The sequence below is a fragment of the Nesoenas mayeri genome (assembly GCF_963082525.1).
Source record: "Nesoenas mayeri genome assembly, chromosome: 14".
In the NCBI taxonomy this organism is placed as follows: Eukaryota; Metazoa; Chordata; class Aves; order Columbiformes; family Columbidae; genus Nesoenas; species Nesoenas mayeri.
In genome coordinates this window covers 529,895-546,276 of record NC_137556.1, presented here as the reverse complement: position 1 = coordinate 546,276, position 16,382 = coordinate 529,895, and the positions used below count along the sequence as shown (strand labels likewise).

Below are 16,382 nucleotides of genomic sequence, written 5' to 3'. Positions count from 1 at the left end.
CGCTGGCAGAGCAGGGCCCGTGGGCTCCGCTTTGCCGTGCCGGCTCTGCCCGAGCCGGGCGCGGGAGAGCCCCTGCCCAGCACCGCCCTGCGCCGACAGCCCCGCTCCCCCTCCAGTGAACTTAAACCCCTGAGTCTCCAGTGAAATGCCTTTTTCCTTTTGAATGGCGTCCCAGTAATTCGCTGAACAGCTGGTTTCACGTAGGCAGAGACTGTTGCTGCAGCTTAAAATCAGTTTTCTATTTGATCTGGCTTAAACTGTTGGAGCGAAGCGGTTCCGTGTCTTGGCGGGAGCCTCTCCCGGCGGCAGCAGGAGCGCCTGGCCGCGTCCCAACTGCTTGCTTGTCCGTTTTGCAGGTGTAGCAATGATGCAAATAGTCAGCTGCCCGTATGTAAAGACAGTCGCTACCACCAAGACCGGTAATTTTCCAAACCATCTTAGTTCGTTTTGTCTGTAAGTTGGCATGGTAGTGAATGTTGGTGTTTATCTTTTATTTATTTATTTGCTTCCCCAACTGAATGACTCTATATACTTTATTTTCAAACCAGTATAAATGCAAATATCTCATTTGGCCAGGAAATAACTTTCCCAAGTAACTGTTAGCGTGAGCTTATTCCATACGGAAAGTCCAGCACGGTTTTCTGTAGCCGCTGAGTTGTGTAGTAACTGTATCTCTCCATGCCCATCCTCAGTTTTTAGTTTGTGTGTGTGGATTTTCGTTCCTCACGCGTGTGACGTGGTTGTGCTCGCATGTTGGTGTGCGTGTGTGTCTTACTGTAAATCTGCATCTTTCAAACTGTGGATTTAAGAAAAGTCAATTACTAAGAATATCGTATGGCACTGTGTAATGTGTGCTTTTCCCTTAGTTTAAAAAACAGACTTTTTAATATAAATGTTAAAAGATCAAAGTCATGACCTTGTAGTTCTAGTTTTACCCAGTTTGTTCTTCTAGAACTTGTCATTCAGAGTATGTTCAGTATATCAGTTTTGTTGGGACGAGTAGATAAATACTGGACAGTGTAGTATTCTGGCTTGCTCTAGATATTTACTTGCCATTTTGCTTTAGGATGTGGATATTTTTTTCCAATCAGTGAGCAGTATTAAACCAAACTGCCACCACCTGAGATCATTTCAGTCTCAGCAGTTTTTGTGCAAGTCTGAATTAATGTCAAATTTTAAAGTCAGGAGTTAAGGTTTGTCAGGGTTCTGCTCTGCATGACGTGGCTCACATTCAAGCCACTCTTGTCTCTTTTTCAAGAGCAATGGGAATATCTCTTAAAATGACAGTATATATTTTAAATGGTTGTTAGCTATAGAGATCTAATAAAGACTCTTTAAATAGAGCACGAAATTTTGAAGTATTAAAGCAAATGTCTAAAAGCTAACAAGCTTTGTGCTCTGCCCATTACACATTACTCAGATAGAAAGGTTTTCAGCTTGCCCGGTGCCGCGAGCGTTGCTGACGGTGCCGCGCAGGGAGCTCAGCCGCAGCCTCTGCAGTGCCCTCAGCCGTGTCTGCTCGTGGCGCTGCCGTGTGTGGTGTGTGAGGGGCTGGCGCTCGCCCGCCCGCGTCCCTCACTGGCCCGGCCGGTGTGCTGTGTTGTTCCAGGCGTGCTGCCGGGCATGGCGCCCCCCATCGTGCCCATGATCCACCCCCAGGTGGCCATCGCCGCCTCCCCCGCCGCGCTGGCTGGGGCTGCGCCCGTCTCCGAGTGGACCGAGTACAAAACCGCCGACGGGAAGACCTACTATTATAACAACAGGACGCTGGAGTCCACCTGGGAAAAGCCCCAGGAGCTCAAAGAAAAAGGTACTTCTTTTTATTTAATATTCTAGGCAGAATTGCTTAGGCCGCCAGTGGTTGTGTTTGCAAAGGTGAATGAGAGTATCTCTGATGCCTTATCTCCCTTACGAATATTTTGAAATCCTGATTGTAAGTATCCATTTGGGTTGCTTAGTCTGAAGATTAGTTTGTTTCCCACTGTATTGTAGGAGTATTTGGTTCTACAGTAGCTTCCAAGTCAGTGACACTTGGGTCAATGTGTGTTTCCACTTTGCATACTCACATATTTGCGAAGATCCCAATTGCAGAAGCCTGGAAAGTGAGGGAAAATTCAAGTATTCTAGAGACTTTAAAGCAGGGAAGAGTGAGACCATTGAAATGCTAAATTTCAGATATTCAGAACCCAAGATTTGGAACGTGAGCAGAAAGTAAATGATCTTCCCCTCTGCATCCCTAAGTCACATTCTGCTCGTATTTGTGACAATTCGTTATGGTTCTATGAAGGTTTCTTACAATACTAAGGAGAATTTTACCATTTATTCAGAAAAAATGGAAGAGAAGATTAAAGAGCCAAGTAAAGAACCTTCGGAGGAGCCTTTACCGATGGAGACAGAAGAGGAAGAGCCGAAAGAAGAACCTCTGAAGGAGCTGCTGAAGGAGGTAAAGCCCTTGCCCCCCACGGCCAGCGCGGCGGCTCTGCCCTCCCGCGCGGTGGGGCGGCGCCTGTGCCCCTGGCCGCCCGTGCTTTACGTGAGAAGAGACATACACATTATGGGAGCGAAGAAGTTAGTGAGAACGCGGAAAAACGTTAGCTGATTACGTAGACCTGCGTTCTCTCACTGATTTTTAAGGTGTTCAGGAAAATGAAACTTGTCCTGAATGCTGGAAACCTAAAGCTGCTGCGTTCTCCATGTCTGTTAGGAACATATCCTAGAAAATGTCTGTGGTGTTTGCACTGCAGTAAACGAAATTAACTTCTTTCTTCTGAGGCACTTTGTCATGCCGAGGAAGCGTAGCTCTTGTAGAGCTAAGGTGTTTGTATAAAAAATAAAGCTTTTATACTGACTTCTGTGACTTCAGTGTACTCAGCCAGAAGCACAGAACTCAGTTGCCATGTTTTATTACCGTTCTACCTGTTTTACTTTTGAACTTGTCGCTAGTTTGCTTATTTCTGCTGCAAAGGTTGTTGCAGAGGTTTTGCTTCGTCATACTCAGTGTTTCAGTTTCAAGTAATTTAATTTGAAGAATAAATCTCCATTTCCTTGTGAGAAACATCACCTTGTCCCTGTATTCAGGGATTCACACTGGTCCAGGAAGGCGTTGAAATGAGGATTCAACGCAGTCGAGGTTAAGGGAGTGCTGAGACGTTTTCTGAATTGAGATTTTGAAGACCAGTTGCTGTCTGTGTGTTGCAGTTCCAATGCCTGTGTTTTAAGCACGGATGAGGTGTGATTGTGAGCTGGTTTATAGCATCGTTTCCAAAGATATTTGCTTGTTTCGAACAAGTTGGTTACTTTATAATACATAATTAACTAGCTGTCATTGCCCCATCCTGTAACTTGGTCTTCCCTCGAGGAGCCAAAAGAGGAGGAGATGACTGAAGAAGAAAAGGCAGCTCAGAAGGCCAAGCCGGTTGCGACCACCCCTATTCCGGGTACCCCGTGGTAGGTGACGCGTTTCCCCCGTCCCGCGGGCGGCCGCGGGTGCACGTCTGTCCTGGGGTGTCTGTCCGAGTGACGCTGGTTCCCCGGCCCTGTCCGCATCTGCCAGCGCTCGCCATGGCGGGTGCTGCGGCTGCGGGCTCTGTGCCGCACGCTGCGTCGCGTGAGCCGCGTTACATATGGATTCCACATCCCAGCCCCTTTGTCTGCCTCTGGTTCCTCCTGAGCCGGTACCCGTTACTGTCTGTCCCAGGTGTGTGGTGTGGACGGGTGACGAGCGCGTGTTCTTCTACAACCCGACCACCCGGCTCTCCATGTGGGACCGACCAGACGACCTCATTGGAAGAGCCGATGTGGACAAAATTATCCAAGAACCGCCTCACAAAAAAGGAATGGAAGAAGGAAAAAAACTGAGTAAGAGCCATCTCACTGCCTTCCTAAGAAGTCTGGATATAATTTATCACTTACTTTGTGTTGATTCCCAAAACTAGTAACATTTAAATAAGTGAAGGAAATGTAAGGACATATGGAGAAGTGTCTATAGCCTTGGAATTCAAGAAGGCTGGTGGGAATGCAGATTTGTGCACTCCACGGTGTTGCTGCCCACGTTGTCCTCTGTTTTACACTCGACTTCATTTGTGATTTACAAACTTTTCATAGAGACAAAATCTAACGTATTATTGAAATTTGTTGCAGTTAGAGAAGAGCATGAATCTACAGAGGAAGCAAATGAAGATGAGCCCATTAAAATTAAAAAGCGCAAGTAAGTTTGCTTTTTCGCTAGTAAGTAATGTGTGCAGAAAAAGAAAGGTTTTCGTCTGGGCGGTGTGGATGCTGTTGTGTTCCACAGAGCGAACAGGAACTCACGGCGCTGGTGGACGCAGCGCTCTGGTGTTTCAGGAGCTCCAGGATTTGATATTCACGTGTAGAGGAAACAGCATCTCCTTTGGAAATAATTTGCAATGGAAATAAGTGGTATAAGTTGCTGAAAACAAGGAATATTTTGAGTGCAGTTTATCTGAAATAGTTTGCTTCTGTTGCCTGTTTATCTAGCCTGTGAATTTCTGTGCAGAGGATTTTGTTGCCAAAAGATCCGGCAATCTGGATTTTCATAATGATTATTCTGTGCTTGCTCTGTGAAGTTTGAGGTTTGTTAGGCCTTTTGGTCCGTTCTGCCTGTTGGACGCGCTGTATGTCACCCTGCTCTGGGTTACACTGCTGTTCCAGAAGAGCGTTCGCCGGTTCGGTTGTTGTGTGCTCTGCGGGACCATCACTGAGCTGTTGCCACTGGGGCTCTGAGTTTGTGTTTGGGAGGGGGCGCATGCGCTCTCAGCAAACAAATGCACAGTCCAGGGGTGGACTGACGGATGGACAGATGGATGAATGGATGGAGGCTTCACCAGTGTCACAGCGTTTTCTGTGGTAATAGCTGTGAGGTGTTCCAGTCTGCACTGGCTTCACAGACAGAGTCTTTCGCAGAGCCTCATGGTGCTGAGCAGTTAGCGCAGCTCCTGCAGAATGTGTTGTGTGTCCGCGTGAACCCCTTGGAGTCGTTGGTTGGCGTGGGAGTTGCTGAGGATGCCCGGTGCTGAGCTCTCGCTCTGCCGGTCTGAGGGAGCGATGGCCTGTGCGGGTTGAGCCTGCAGCTCAGGTCTCATCCCTTCTGCCCAGCCAAGCTCGGTTCTAACCCGGGGGCCGAGCTCGGTTCTAACCCGGGGGCCGAGCTCGGTTCTAACCCCAATGCCTCTGCAGTCACACCGCGCCTGTGATTCTTTTCAGGAAGGATGACAACAAAGACATGGATTCGGAGAAGGAGGCCGCCATGGAAGCTGAGATCAAGGCCGCGCGCGAGAGAGCCATTGTGCCGCTGGAGGCGCGGATGAAGCAGTTCAAGGACATGCTTCTGGAGAGAGGGGTCAGGATCGCGGGGGGGCTGCGGGGGGGCTCCGGCACTGCGCTCCATGCTGAGCCGTTCAGCACCGCGGTGCTGTGCGTGAACAGACCGGTCTCTTCCTCTGCGTAACGCACGCGTTTGGTACAAAACGCCCCGCTTCCAAGTGTTACGATTCTAGCAAAGTTTAGATTTCTAAGAAACTGAAATAATTTTAACCTGTTTTTCCAAGTTAAGTAGCTGGTTAATTGAAAGCTGCCACTGAAAATAAATAGGACACCCAAACTGCACACATCCTTAATGTTTTTGAAACGTTCCTACACGATAAAAGCTGTAAGTTCCACTGTAATCTGTACATTCTGATCCTTAAATGGGAAACTTCTTGCTTTTAGTTAACTAAATTTGAAATCTGGTTGATACCGATCAGTTTCCATAGGTAAATTAGGCTATTAGAATATAAATGTCTGTAATAATTTCAGAATACTGGAGGTGGTTCCAGCTGCAGCTTTCATTTAGTTTGTGACTGGATTTTATGGGGTAGTTTTAATACAATTATTTAGGATGAGCTCAGACATGCTTAAATCAATGCCTCTTGTAGCAGAGCTGTTTGAAGCGTGTGGAGCAGGCACGGGACAGGAGCAGAAGGGATCTCGGGGGTTCTGGCGGTGCGCCCGCATTGCTCCGCGCCACGTGGCGGCGGTGGCAGCGTGGCGGTGCTCGGCCGCGCCGCGGCGGGCGGTGCTGAAGCGTGCTGCGCCAGCCTCTGGGTCACTTCCTTTCCTCTTCCCATCACACGTCCTGTGGTTTTCAAGCAAAACTGTACAGTTTCTTACATTTGAGGAGAATTAACCATTAGTTAAAATGTTACTTTTTTTAATTAAAGGTCTCTGCTTTTTCAACGTGGGAGAAAGAGCTACACAAGATAGTTTTTGATCCTCGTTACTTGCTTCTCAACCCGAAGGAAAGGAAACAGGTAAAAGAGAAGTCCGGTTCCCCGGCTGTACGGGAATGCTCGGTCTGGTTTGTGTGCCAGGCTTGCGCAGCAGCCGGCGCTGCGGGCTGGCTGTGACGAGGCTTTGCTGCAGTGCAAGGAGCTGGCAAGAAAAGAAGTGAATTGGTAGTTGTTATTTGTCCTGTGGTTGGAAGACCTGATATTTGAATTCTGTGCAAGTTGTGTGGATACAGAGAGCTCCCAAAACCTGAGAACCATCAGTATCTCTTCAACATATTGACATAATGAATAATATATATATTTAAAAGAAGAGATATACTTATTTAAATAATAACATATATATTAAAAAAAAAAAAAGTGGGAGAGAACCAAAACCGCATTTTTGTTGTTAAGCCAATTCTCACTGCGGAAGCTTTTCTTCAGCCGATGTAGGGCAATGGGGAGCTCCAGGAACGCCCGAAGCACCCGCTGTGGTAAGCGTGTGAGCCAGAAAAGCACTAACGAGGGAGGAGCGTGTCAGAAACGTCGTCACGGCCCCAGACGCGCATTTAGATGCAGTGCACTGCATGCTGGGCAGGGCGCGGAGACTCACGCAGTCAAATCCAAAGGGTCTCTCTCCTCGTCTATATCGGGTCTCTGCTGAGAGGAAAGGCAATAAGAGAAATGGGGTTTGTGGGTCTCTGGTGAGGGGAAAGGCAATAAGAGAAATGGGGTTTGTCCTCCCTCTGGCCTGGAGCTCGCATGGCCTCAGCTCTGCATGCTTTGTGTTGGTGGCTGTGTTTTCGTAGGTGTTTGATCAGTATGTGAAAACACGAGCAGAAGAAGAACGCAAAGAGAAGAAAAACAAAATAATGCAGGCCAAGGAGGATTTCAAGAAAATGATGGAAGAAGCAAAGATTAATCCGAGGTAGGAGCTGCTTTTTTGTTCATATCCGTGAGCTCTGTCAGAATGACGTATGGCGGGTGGCGTGAGGTACATCACCCTCTTTCAAAATGGGCAAAGAGGAGAAGAATCATCAGATGTTGTTGAAATCTTCTTTTGCCTGCTTGTCTTCACCTAACCCAGGAAATAACACAACTTGTGATTTGCAGTGATTTAGGTATTAAGCCATTTTGAAGAAATATCCGCGCTGTCTGGTTTGATCCACCACAAGTTCTCCTTAATAACCCTGTTGCTTCTTAAGCGTATCTGTGGGCTCTGGGCAGTGCCAGGGAGGTTCCTGCAGCTTGGAGGGGGTCGGAAGGATGTTTTTCTGGTTACAAAGTATGTTACAAATGATAGAATGTTCTGATTGCTTTACTATAGAAATTGTTATATACCCCTCCCATTCAGACCTACTTGCAGTGATAATAGCAAGATGATGACAGTGAACGTACTAACACTCCAGATTTAATTGCTAGAATGGTTTGTTTCACAGCTTTCTCCCGTTGAGTTGATGACATACGTGCTCATGTCACCAGACAGGCTCTGAAGCTTTCTCTTCCAGCGTCCCTTGGCCTGTCTGCCGTTCGTTCTTTTACAGTGAAATAACAACTCGTTTGTTTTGCTTCAGCTTGATCTTCTCCGTGTTGGGAAGCTGGTGAGGTTAGCTTCCCAAGGCAGGGCCCGTTAGCTTTAAATGGCTTCCGAGCTGATGAATAACTCTGACTTAGGGCAGCTGTCTGCTCGTTTTACGGGCTGGAGGAGAGCAGGCATGGAAATGTTTTAAGAAAAGTTCATCAGTAGCAAGTTTAATATATAATTCAGAGTCTCACATGGACTATTACGTTATCCTGAGTGTCCTTAGACCCCAAGATCCCTCCAGCGTGCCACGGTGGGAACGACTCTTATCTGATTATGGGCTGGGGTGGGAAGGTTCCAGCTGAAATACTGTCTTGTTTAATCTTATCCTTTGTCTTCTGGTTTCAGTGTTTGTCTAAAGATATTGCTGTACTTCTGAGAGTGCCGCTCTGGGTTTTTATCATCTCGGCCCAACACGCTCGAGAGTTTGTGTTCCACTTCACTTAAACAGCTCTTGTTCTGCAATATAGCTGTACATTCACTTTCTAATCTTTTTGAATAAGCTACCAAATTCTCTTCTTGTTTCAATTTACCCTACAGCAACAGTAGGCTGGATTTTCCAAGTCTAATTATTTCCATGCTGTGATGAAAACATTCGTATGATTATAAGTGTCTCACGTATTCTTGGGGCCAGATTTGCATCAGAGCTTGGAAAAAGCACAGTAGTGGTTTTTTTGAGGTAAGTGGCAGTACCGTACCTGCTGCACAGGTTGGAATCTGGCCCTGGAGGTGAGAGGACGGCTAGGGACACGCTGCGGGTGACGGGTGGGCGGCCCAGAGCCGCTGCGGCTGCCCGTAGCCTGTGCAGTATTTCGGTCCCGTGTATGCTGAGGTTGGGCTGTGCAGTGTTGAAAGGAGGAGGAAAGTGGCCTCAGCCAGCGTTCTATCGTGACAAAGCCCAAAAGGTGATTTTCTCGGTTAACTCTTAGCATGGTTTGGCTGCAGGCACGTTAAACGCTCAGTTTCGCAGCTGGGCAGACTGCTGGCTGAGCTGCTAACCCAGAGAAAGAAGATCTTTTAGACAACCGAGATTTTTCATTTCTTCTTGGTTGCATCGTAATCTTCCTCTGTACGCCTGCGCTTCCTGCAGGCGGCTGTGTTCACACCAGCACGGGTCCCCGGCAGGTCTCTGACCGCACCTTTGTGCGTGCCCAAACCCAGCGGCAGTCCGTCCACCGAGGATCTCTCTCTCTAGTCAGGCTGTAGGGTGTTGCCTTTTTTATTTTCTAACGGTGCTCCGGCATGTATTCTGGCAGAACTGTCTCTGCTGAACCTGCTTCCCAGCAAAGACAGCTCTGCCAAATGAGTTCACTTGCCGTTTTGTTGCAGAACTACTTTTAGTGAATTTGCAGCCAAGCATGCTAAGGACTCGAGGTTCAAGGCAATTGAAAAGATGAAAGATCGAGAGGCCTTGTTTAATGAGTTTATCACAGCGGCAAGAAAGAAGGAGAAAGAAGACTCGAAGAGCCGAGGTGAGAAGGTAAGGAGACGGCTCGGTCCGCGGTGCGCGTGGCGCGAGTGCGAGCGGGACGGGGCCGGCGCTGCCGGGGCTGGCGCTGTGCGCCGCCCGGTGTCCCGGCCCTGCTGAGCTGCCCGCAGCGTGCGGCTCCGCTGGCGCTAGAGCGCGTAGCACTGAGCTTACATTGAAGTCGAGTTTGCTTAAATCATGCTCTTTTTCATTTTCCTAAGCATTTAACAGTATATGCTTACTGGAATAATGCCTGATTTTGTTTTTTGTGTTTTTTTTTAAGTTATATTATCCTGAAGCATTAAAAGGAAAAGGATTCTTGTCCTGTTTGGCTGGAAACCCCAGAACTGGCCATTACCTGTCTGTTCTCTAAGTGGAGCAGTAAGAACTTGCCATTCTCTGTAGGGTACTCTGTTTAAATTTCAGACAGCTTCCATGTCCTCTCTTTCCATCTAAAAGCTGGCACTTAGGTGACTTTTTGATCTTTCAGTAAATATATCTTGTGTATGAACTGCTGCTTATTAGAAGGAAAGGCCAGCTATTAAAGATGAACGAATTCCAAATGTCATTTGGCCATAGCGTCAATAGGAGGGCGCAGGTTTCACCGCTGGGAAGCACCTGCCACAGAAGTGGCATCAAATATTGTCACCAACATGGGCGGCCACTTATGTCCCTGCGTGCTGTGTGAGTGAGAAAATACCCTCTAAAGCATAATCATTTTTGACATTTTAAAGTCTACAGTACTTACTTTGTAGTGTAAAGTTATTGCAAATTTCCCCTAATAGGAATGCTCATAGAAGCGAAAAATGCTGAATAACACATTCGATTCGGGGACAATTTACTTGTCCAGTAGGTTTTGCATATTTGTTTTAATCTGGGTACTCTGGTCTAATTTGATTTTGTACTCAATTATTTTCAAATGTTGACTTATTGCTGATATTTCCAATAAATGATTGTGCTTCAGAGAACTGATGTAGTTCAAAAGCAGTCTCACATGCTGCATTTGGGTTATAACTGTGGCGAGTTAAAGCATTCCTGCAGCTTAATAGCGCAGTTGAAGACGTGAGCACAAGTGATGATTTGTTTGTTGTTGCATGATTGTTCTGAAGTTGAAAAGTTAAAAGGAGATTGTATTTGTTTGCTTTTGAAATAATGTTTTTTCTCCAAAAGCCTTTTGTAACCATTTTATGTATTCTGTTTTATAACAAGTGGATAGACTTTACAGTTATGTGCTGTGCGGCCTGTCAATCAGTTCAGTCTGACAGCTGTCAATCACTGACACGCAAATATTATGGGATTCCCTAGTGAGGAAAGAATTGGTATCTCTGTGTGGTGCCTTTAGCCTCCCGCAGCTCCGGTACTTTACATTTTTTAGTTTATTTCCTTGTGAAGTGATGAGAGTTGTACCTGCAATGTGTTAACTGCCAAAAGACTTCTAAATACACCTGAAATATTTGCAGTCGTATTTCCTTTAACTCTGAAAGTCCTTAAAACAAAAAGAAAATGTAAAGCATTTAACCTGAAGCTTTCTCAGTCTGTTTTAAAAGTCCAAAGTCTTTATTTACGGAGGATCAACTCTACAGAAATCTCTAACGTAAGGGTTTGAAATTCTATAATGTTTTGATTTTGCTTCATTTTGCTGCTGGTGGGATGTGGCTGCGCAGCCACCACAGGCCGGGGCTCCTTGATGGGGCTGGTCACAGTGAGCGGGTGCAGTGGGCTGGGATGGTGACACCGGTCAGCTGGGCATGGCCGTCCCGGACACGGTGACACCGGTGAGCTGGACACGATGACACCGGTGAGCTGCCCATTGCTGTCCCGGACACAGTGACACCAGTGAGCTGGACACGGCTGTCCCTGGTCACGGTGACACCGATGAGCTGCCCATTGCTGTCCCGGACACGGTGACACCGGTGAGCTGCCCTGGACACGGGGACGCTCCTTCTCCTTGGGATGAGCCGCTTTCCGCGGCCGCGGTGCCGCGCTGGGCCGCAGCCGCCCTGCCGGGGCTGCCAGGGTCGCTGCTCGGCGTCCAGAGCTCGGCACCCGTCCCGGTGTCAGCCGAGCTGGTCAGCGCGGGTGTGTGTGCGACCTCCCGGCACCGCGGAGCTGGGATCTGAGCTTATCCCTTGGAGAAGTTTTTGACTCAATGTTTTGAGATGTTTTTGCCCTTTCTTTTTTAATTGGAAACCACATGGCAATACTTGCAGATGGCTGGAGGTAAACCCGAGCCCTAGGAGCTCCAGGGTCTGGGGTGCCGTGGGTTTTAGGGGACGGAGCGGGCCGTGCCTCCCGGGGGGAGCGGGCGGGGGCTCAGCCGCCGGGGCTCCTGGCTCTGGTTCTCTGGCTCTGCCGCGGTGCTGCCGGTTCATCCTCTGCAATGCGCAGATACGCAGATGTGATCTGTGCAGACACTTTGATACCCTTACTTTATAGACTTCTGTAGTAACGTCTGGGAATTGTTTGATTTGTAACAAATATTCCTAATGCCATGGCTTAGAAAGCTTCATCTTTTTGATACTGCATGCATGTTTTAAGATGTTTTGAAACAACATTCTTAATTTTACAATGAATAAACAGTTTGCTTAGCATTTTGTTCAGCTGCTTTAGGAAAAAGTGATAGTGCTGTAGATGTAGAGTGACTTCCCACTGGCACTAACCAGTTCTTTTCTAATCTCTGTTTACTGTCTTAATCTCTCTGAGATCGCAAAGAAAAGCCTATAAAGCCTTTTATGTTCATATGTTAATATTGTGAAGAACTACAGTTGTTGGTGGGCCAGCCTGCAGAACGCTGGTTCTGGTTTTCTTGCATTCTGTAACTAAACACGTGTTTAGACAGTCAGGATGTGACAGTTCTCTGCAAGCCAGAGCTTGTCCGCCTGTCCATCCGCTCGCTTCCCTTACCAACCTCAGCCTTGAGCAGCCAAACTGCCTTTGGTGCTCTTCTGGTTTAAAGGGACGAGGAGAGAAGTAGCAGCAGCTGGGGCAGCCCCTCTCCTGGGTCCGCGGTTGTTGGCTGTTGTGCCCGGCGCCGCTGTGCCGGGGCTCAGCCGGCCAGGCTGCCGCGGCACGGGGACGGCGCCGGGCACAGCGCGCCGGAGGAGGGAGCCGGGCTGCCCCGAGGGCTGCGGGAACGGCACGGCGGCCGCGCCTGCGCCCACTGCTGCTGGCAGTTCGGATGCAGATGAAAACCACCCGTGACTGATCCCTGCCAGCCCTCGTGGTAGCTGGTGCAGACAGAGTGCCCATGTGCCATTTCCAATTGAAAGTGGAGATAAAACATCTCCTTAGACTTTTATATATATGTGCATATCCATCTTAAATGTGATTTACTTAATTACCTTATGTGAGTAATTCTTTATTGGTTAGATCCATCTTAAGGCTTCGCTCTTGATCAGCAGCTCCAAGTATTTACTGCCGTTCATTGTGCACTTGGAGGGTGAATCCATAAACAGCTGATTTGTCTAAAGCCCTGTTTCAAGTGGCATAGCTTCTCTAATATTAATATGCAAAATGCTATAATGTAGGATCAATAACTCGTTACTCTGATTATATAAAGCTCAAAAAAGAAGCTTAAATTGGAATAAAATAATAACTGTATTGGTGAATAATTCTTGAAATAATATAGTTCATCTTAGATGTAGCAGATCTTAATGTATCTGCTTTAGCAAAATTGTCCCAAGGGGAAGTGAACTTTAGACACAGTTGTGTCTGAATGCAGAGTTTAGTGATTTCTCTAGACTGTAATGGTATGTAATATTAATGTGCTTCCCTCTGTTGGAGGTAAGTTGACTCCTTTTTTATAAAACAAACTGTTGGGTATCAGTATTTTTCTCAAGTGTTGTCTTTCGGTTTGTGTCTGTAAACCAGATCAAAATGGACTTCTTTGAGCTGCTGGCTAATCACCACCTGGACAGCCAGTCCCGCTGGAGCAAAGTGAAGGACAAAGTGGAGACTGACCCGCGGTACAAGGCGGTGGACAGTTCCTCGCAGAGGGAAGACCTGTTCAAGCAGTACATAGAGAAAATAGCCAAGGTGGGTGCGGAAGGACGGCCCCGCACGTCCCGCGGCGCCGCGCCCCCAGAGCCCCTTCCCCGTCCCGTCGCAGCGGGACCCGCCTCCCCGCCCGAGGGACCCCGCAGTGCTCCAGCAGCGCTGCTCCAGCAGGACTGTGATCCGCAGATCTCAAATCGCTTTCAAGTGTGCTCTTTCCAAGATGCCTTTAGTCTGATAGCCCTTTAATTTACTTACCTGTCTAATGGAAATTTGGAAGACGTTGTCTTGGTTTTATTGAGAAAAGCTTGTTCTTACATTTCAGAATTTAGATTCTGAAAAAGAAAAGGAGCTGGAGAGACAAGCTCGCATTGAGGCCAGTTTGCGCGAACGAGAACGGGAGGTGCAGAAGGCTCGTTCGGAGCAAACCAAGGAGATTGATCGCGAACGTGAGCAGCACAAGCGGGAAGAAGCTATCCAGAACTTCAAAGCGCTGCTGTCTGACATGGTGAGATACGGGCGGGCTTTCTCAGCTTGTTGGTGCATTGTTGCATTATTTTTCTAATGGTTGAATTATGCAAAAGATCTTAGGCCATTGTGGTTAAGTTTATATAGAACTAGAATCCTGTCGTTTCTCGCCCCGTCTCCGTCGCTGCTGTTGGTTGGGCCTTGGCTGAGGAGGACGCTCGGCATTTGTGTTGCGTGCCGTGCCAGGGAGGTGGTTTTCAGTGTGGTTCCCGAGGCGTTTCTGCAGTCTCGTGGGTGGTGGCACGTTTTCAGTGCTGCTGCTGTCGCTCTCCCCTGGCTCTGCTGGCGGGTCAGCTGCTGTTGGTCCCCTGATGTGTGCGCTCCGAACGCAGCGTCCCGTCCGTGCCGCGTCTGTGCCGGTTTGTGCGTTCGCTGTGTTCTCTGTGCAACCTGAGCCAGGAGGTGTGTGCGGCGTTCCCGTGGGGCTGTCCTGCTGGGAGCGCGGGGTTGGTGACACGAGTGTCACCACGTGTGCTGTGCCTGTTCTCCCGGTGTCGTGTGAAATCAAACGCCACTCGTGCTCAGTTCCACATTTCGGCACCAAAGTCTTTATAAGGGGCAGGATAGAAGGGGCTTATTGCTGTGGTCAGGGGTGTAAAAACCAACATGAACCAGCAGCTCCCCGAGGGTGCTCTCGGGTCGGGAACAAGGCACTGCACACTGCTGATGTGTCTGGAAACAGTTCTCTCTGCGGCTCCTCTCCAGACCGCTCGTGGTTAATTCCGTGTGTTGTGCACAGAGGAGGGTGCTGGAGTTTTCTGTTGGAGAGGATGCTCGGCCAGGTCCGCGGGGCGTCTGCAGCTGCGTTGGACCCACGCTGAGCCGCTCCTTGTGCCGCTGGGGTTTGCGGGGACACCGCTGCAGCCTCTGCCTTGAAAGCTATTGTATGGGTTGGTTTTTAATCTTTAATTTGAACCGTAACTTAAAACAAGAGAAATAAAAAGTGTAAGCCAACATAAGAAATATCAGTGAAGTGTATGCAAAACGTTTTCTGGTCAGGTCCGTTCTTCGGATGTGTCGTGGTCTGACACCAGGAGGACTCTGCGCAAGGATCATCGGTGGGAATCCGGCTCCTTGCTGGAGAGAGAAGAGAAGGAGAAGCTCTTTAACGAGCACATCGAAGCACTTACCAAAAAGAAGAGGGAACACTTCAGGCAACTTCTGGACGAAACCTCAGCGGTAAGAGCTCTGCGTATTCAATCCTCAGGCCTTTGCCAGCCCGCTGGGATTTGGCGTCTTCTGCCTCCCTGTCCAACAATCTGATTTATTAGTTGGTATTTCCAGGGCCTCTTTTCCATCTTCATAACGTTACGTTTCCTTATCTGTTTATTTTGAGTGTTACTTTGGTTTAACATACAGTTAATTTACATTTACACTTCTAATCAGTGATCTTTAATCTCCTGCAGGATGTTACGTTTCTTCAGCACTGAGTTATTTGATACTTTTTATGGCATTTTGCTGTCTCAGATATGCAGTGTGTTTGTCTTAATGAATAGCAGCATAGAACCTTCCTAAGTTCACCTGTTTTGATGTGCTCCTGCTCTATGTTGTACTGCTGAATCCGAGCTTGTGTTCCACGGAACGCTATGGAGATCTGTCACCTATCCTGTGTATCGGGGGTTTACCGCGTCCTGCTCTTCTCCAGTTATGTGCCAACTCCAGTTGGTTTTCTCATGACCCAAAGTTTTTACCCCGTTTTTAATGCATTGGTTAAAAGTGCTTAAGAACATAAGGCAGAGTGAAATGACAGCCATGTAACGCTGAAGCAAGTTTTCTGTAGGTGATTTTTAACAGCATCTTCATGTACAAAAATATGTTACTAGAGAAAGACGCTGGGATGTAAATGATGCTTGTGAGGACTTTGATCTGACAAAGTCATTTTAAAATACTAAAGAAAAGTACATACATAAAATCAATGAATTAAAAATACTAATGCGGTAGTATCAGTAATCAAAACCCAACACTTCAAAATACAGCGACAAGTTTGTCAGTGGGCTTGGGAGATATTTAAAAGCTTCAGATGTAATATTTATGTTCTGTGTTCTTAGAATCTTATTTTCTTTCGATTTACCGATTTTGTTTCTTTTGGAAGATAACTTTGACATCAACGTGGAAGGAAGTGAAAAAAATCATTAAGGAAGACCCAAGGTGCATTAAATTCTCCTCGAGTGACAGGGTGAGTGGTTCGTGTCGGTGCCGTGCAGGTACCGAGCCTGCCGGAGCGTTTCTGCTTCGTGTGAACACAAATAGCAGTGTTCACGGAGATTTTTGTTAAATTAAACGTGTAAAAGATGAGGAGAAATACAATTAACATGCAATCATTGCTTATGTTGAGTACTTTAAGTTGTATGCAGTACTTAATCTGCATTCAGTGTTTTAAGCTTATCTTTTTCCTTGCAGAAAAAACAAAGGGAATTTGAGGAATACATTAGAGACAAATACATTACTGCCAAAGCTGACTTCCGAACGCTATTGAAAGAGACCAAATTTATAACGTACAGGTGCGTAGCATAATGGCAACAAAGGACCAGTCTTTTATTGTTCT

The 16,382-nt window shown here is 47.4% G+C and overlaps 1 protein-coding gene across 6 annotated transcripts in view; it reads left to right on the top strand.

Annotated features, from left to right (window-relative positions):
- Positions 1-16,382, top strand: part of TCERG1 (transcription elongation regulator 1) — a 29,402-nt gene that overhangs the window by 11,063 nt on the left and 1,957 nt on the right. For 2 of the 6 annotated variants that reach the window (XM_080353244.1, XM_080353242.1), the window contains exons 6-20: positions 357-419; positions 1,610-1,810; positions 2,328-2,443; positions 3,359-3,447; positions 3,698-3,858; positions 4,141-4,207; positions 5,224-5,359; positions 6,219-6,308; positions 7,076-7,194; positions 9,178-9,328; positions 13,187-13,351; positions 13,635-13,817; positions 14,837-15,016; positions 15,930-16,013; positions 16,238-16,338. In XM_080353244.1, coding sequence (XP_080209370.1) covers positions 357-419; positions 1,610-1,810; positions 2,328-2,443; positions 3,359-3,447; positions 3,698-3,858; positions 4,141-4,207; positions 5,224-5,359; positions 6,219-6,308; positions 7,076-7,194; positions 9,178-9,328; positions 13,187-13,351; positions 13,635-13,817; positions 14,837-15,016; positions 15,930-16,013; positions 16,238-16,338 — 1,906 coding nt within the window. The remainder of the gene's footprint in view (positions 1-356; positions 420-1,609; positions 1,811-2,327; positions 2,444-3,358; positions 3,448-3,697; positions 3,859-4,140; positions 4,208-5,223; positions 5,360-6,218; positions 6,309-7,075; positions 7,195-9,177; positions 9,329-13,186; positions 13,352-13,634; positions 13,818-14,836; positions 15,017-15,929; positions 16,014-16,237; positions 16,339-16,382) is intronic. The other 4 variants (XM_080353247.1, XM_080353245.1, XM_080353243.1 and 1 more) reach the window with 3 other exon arrangements.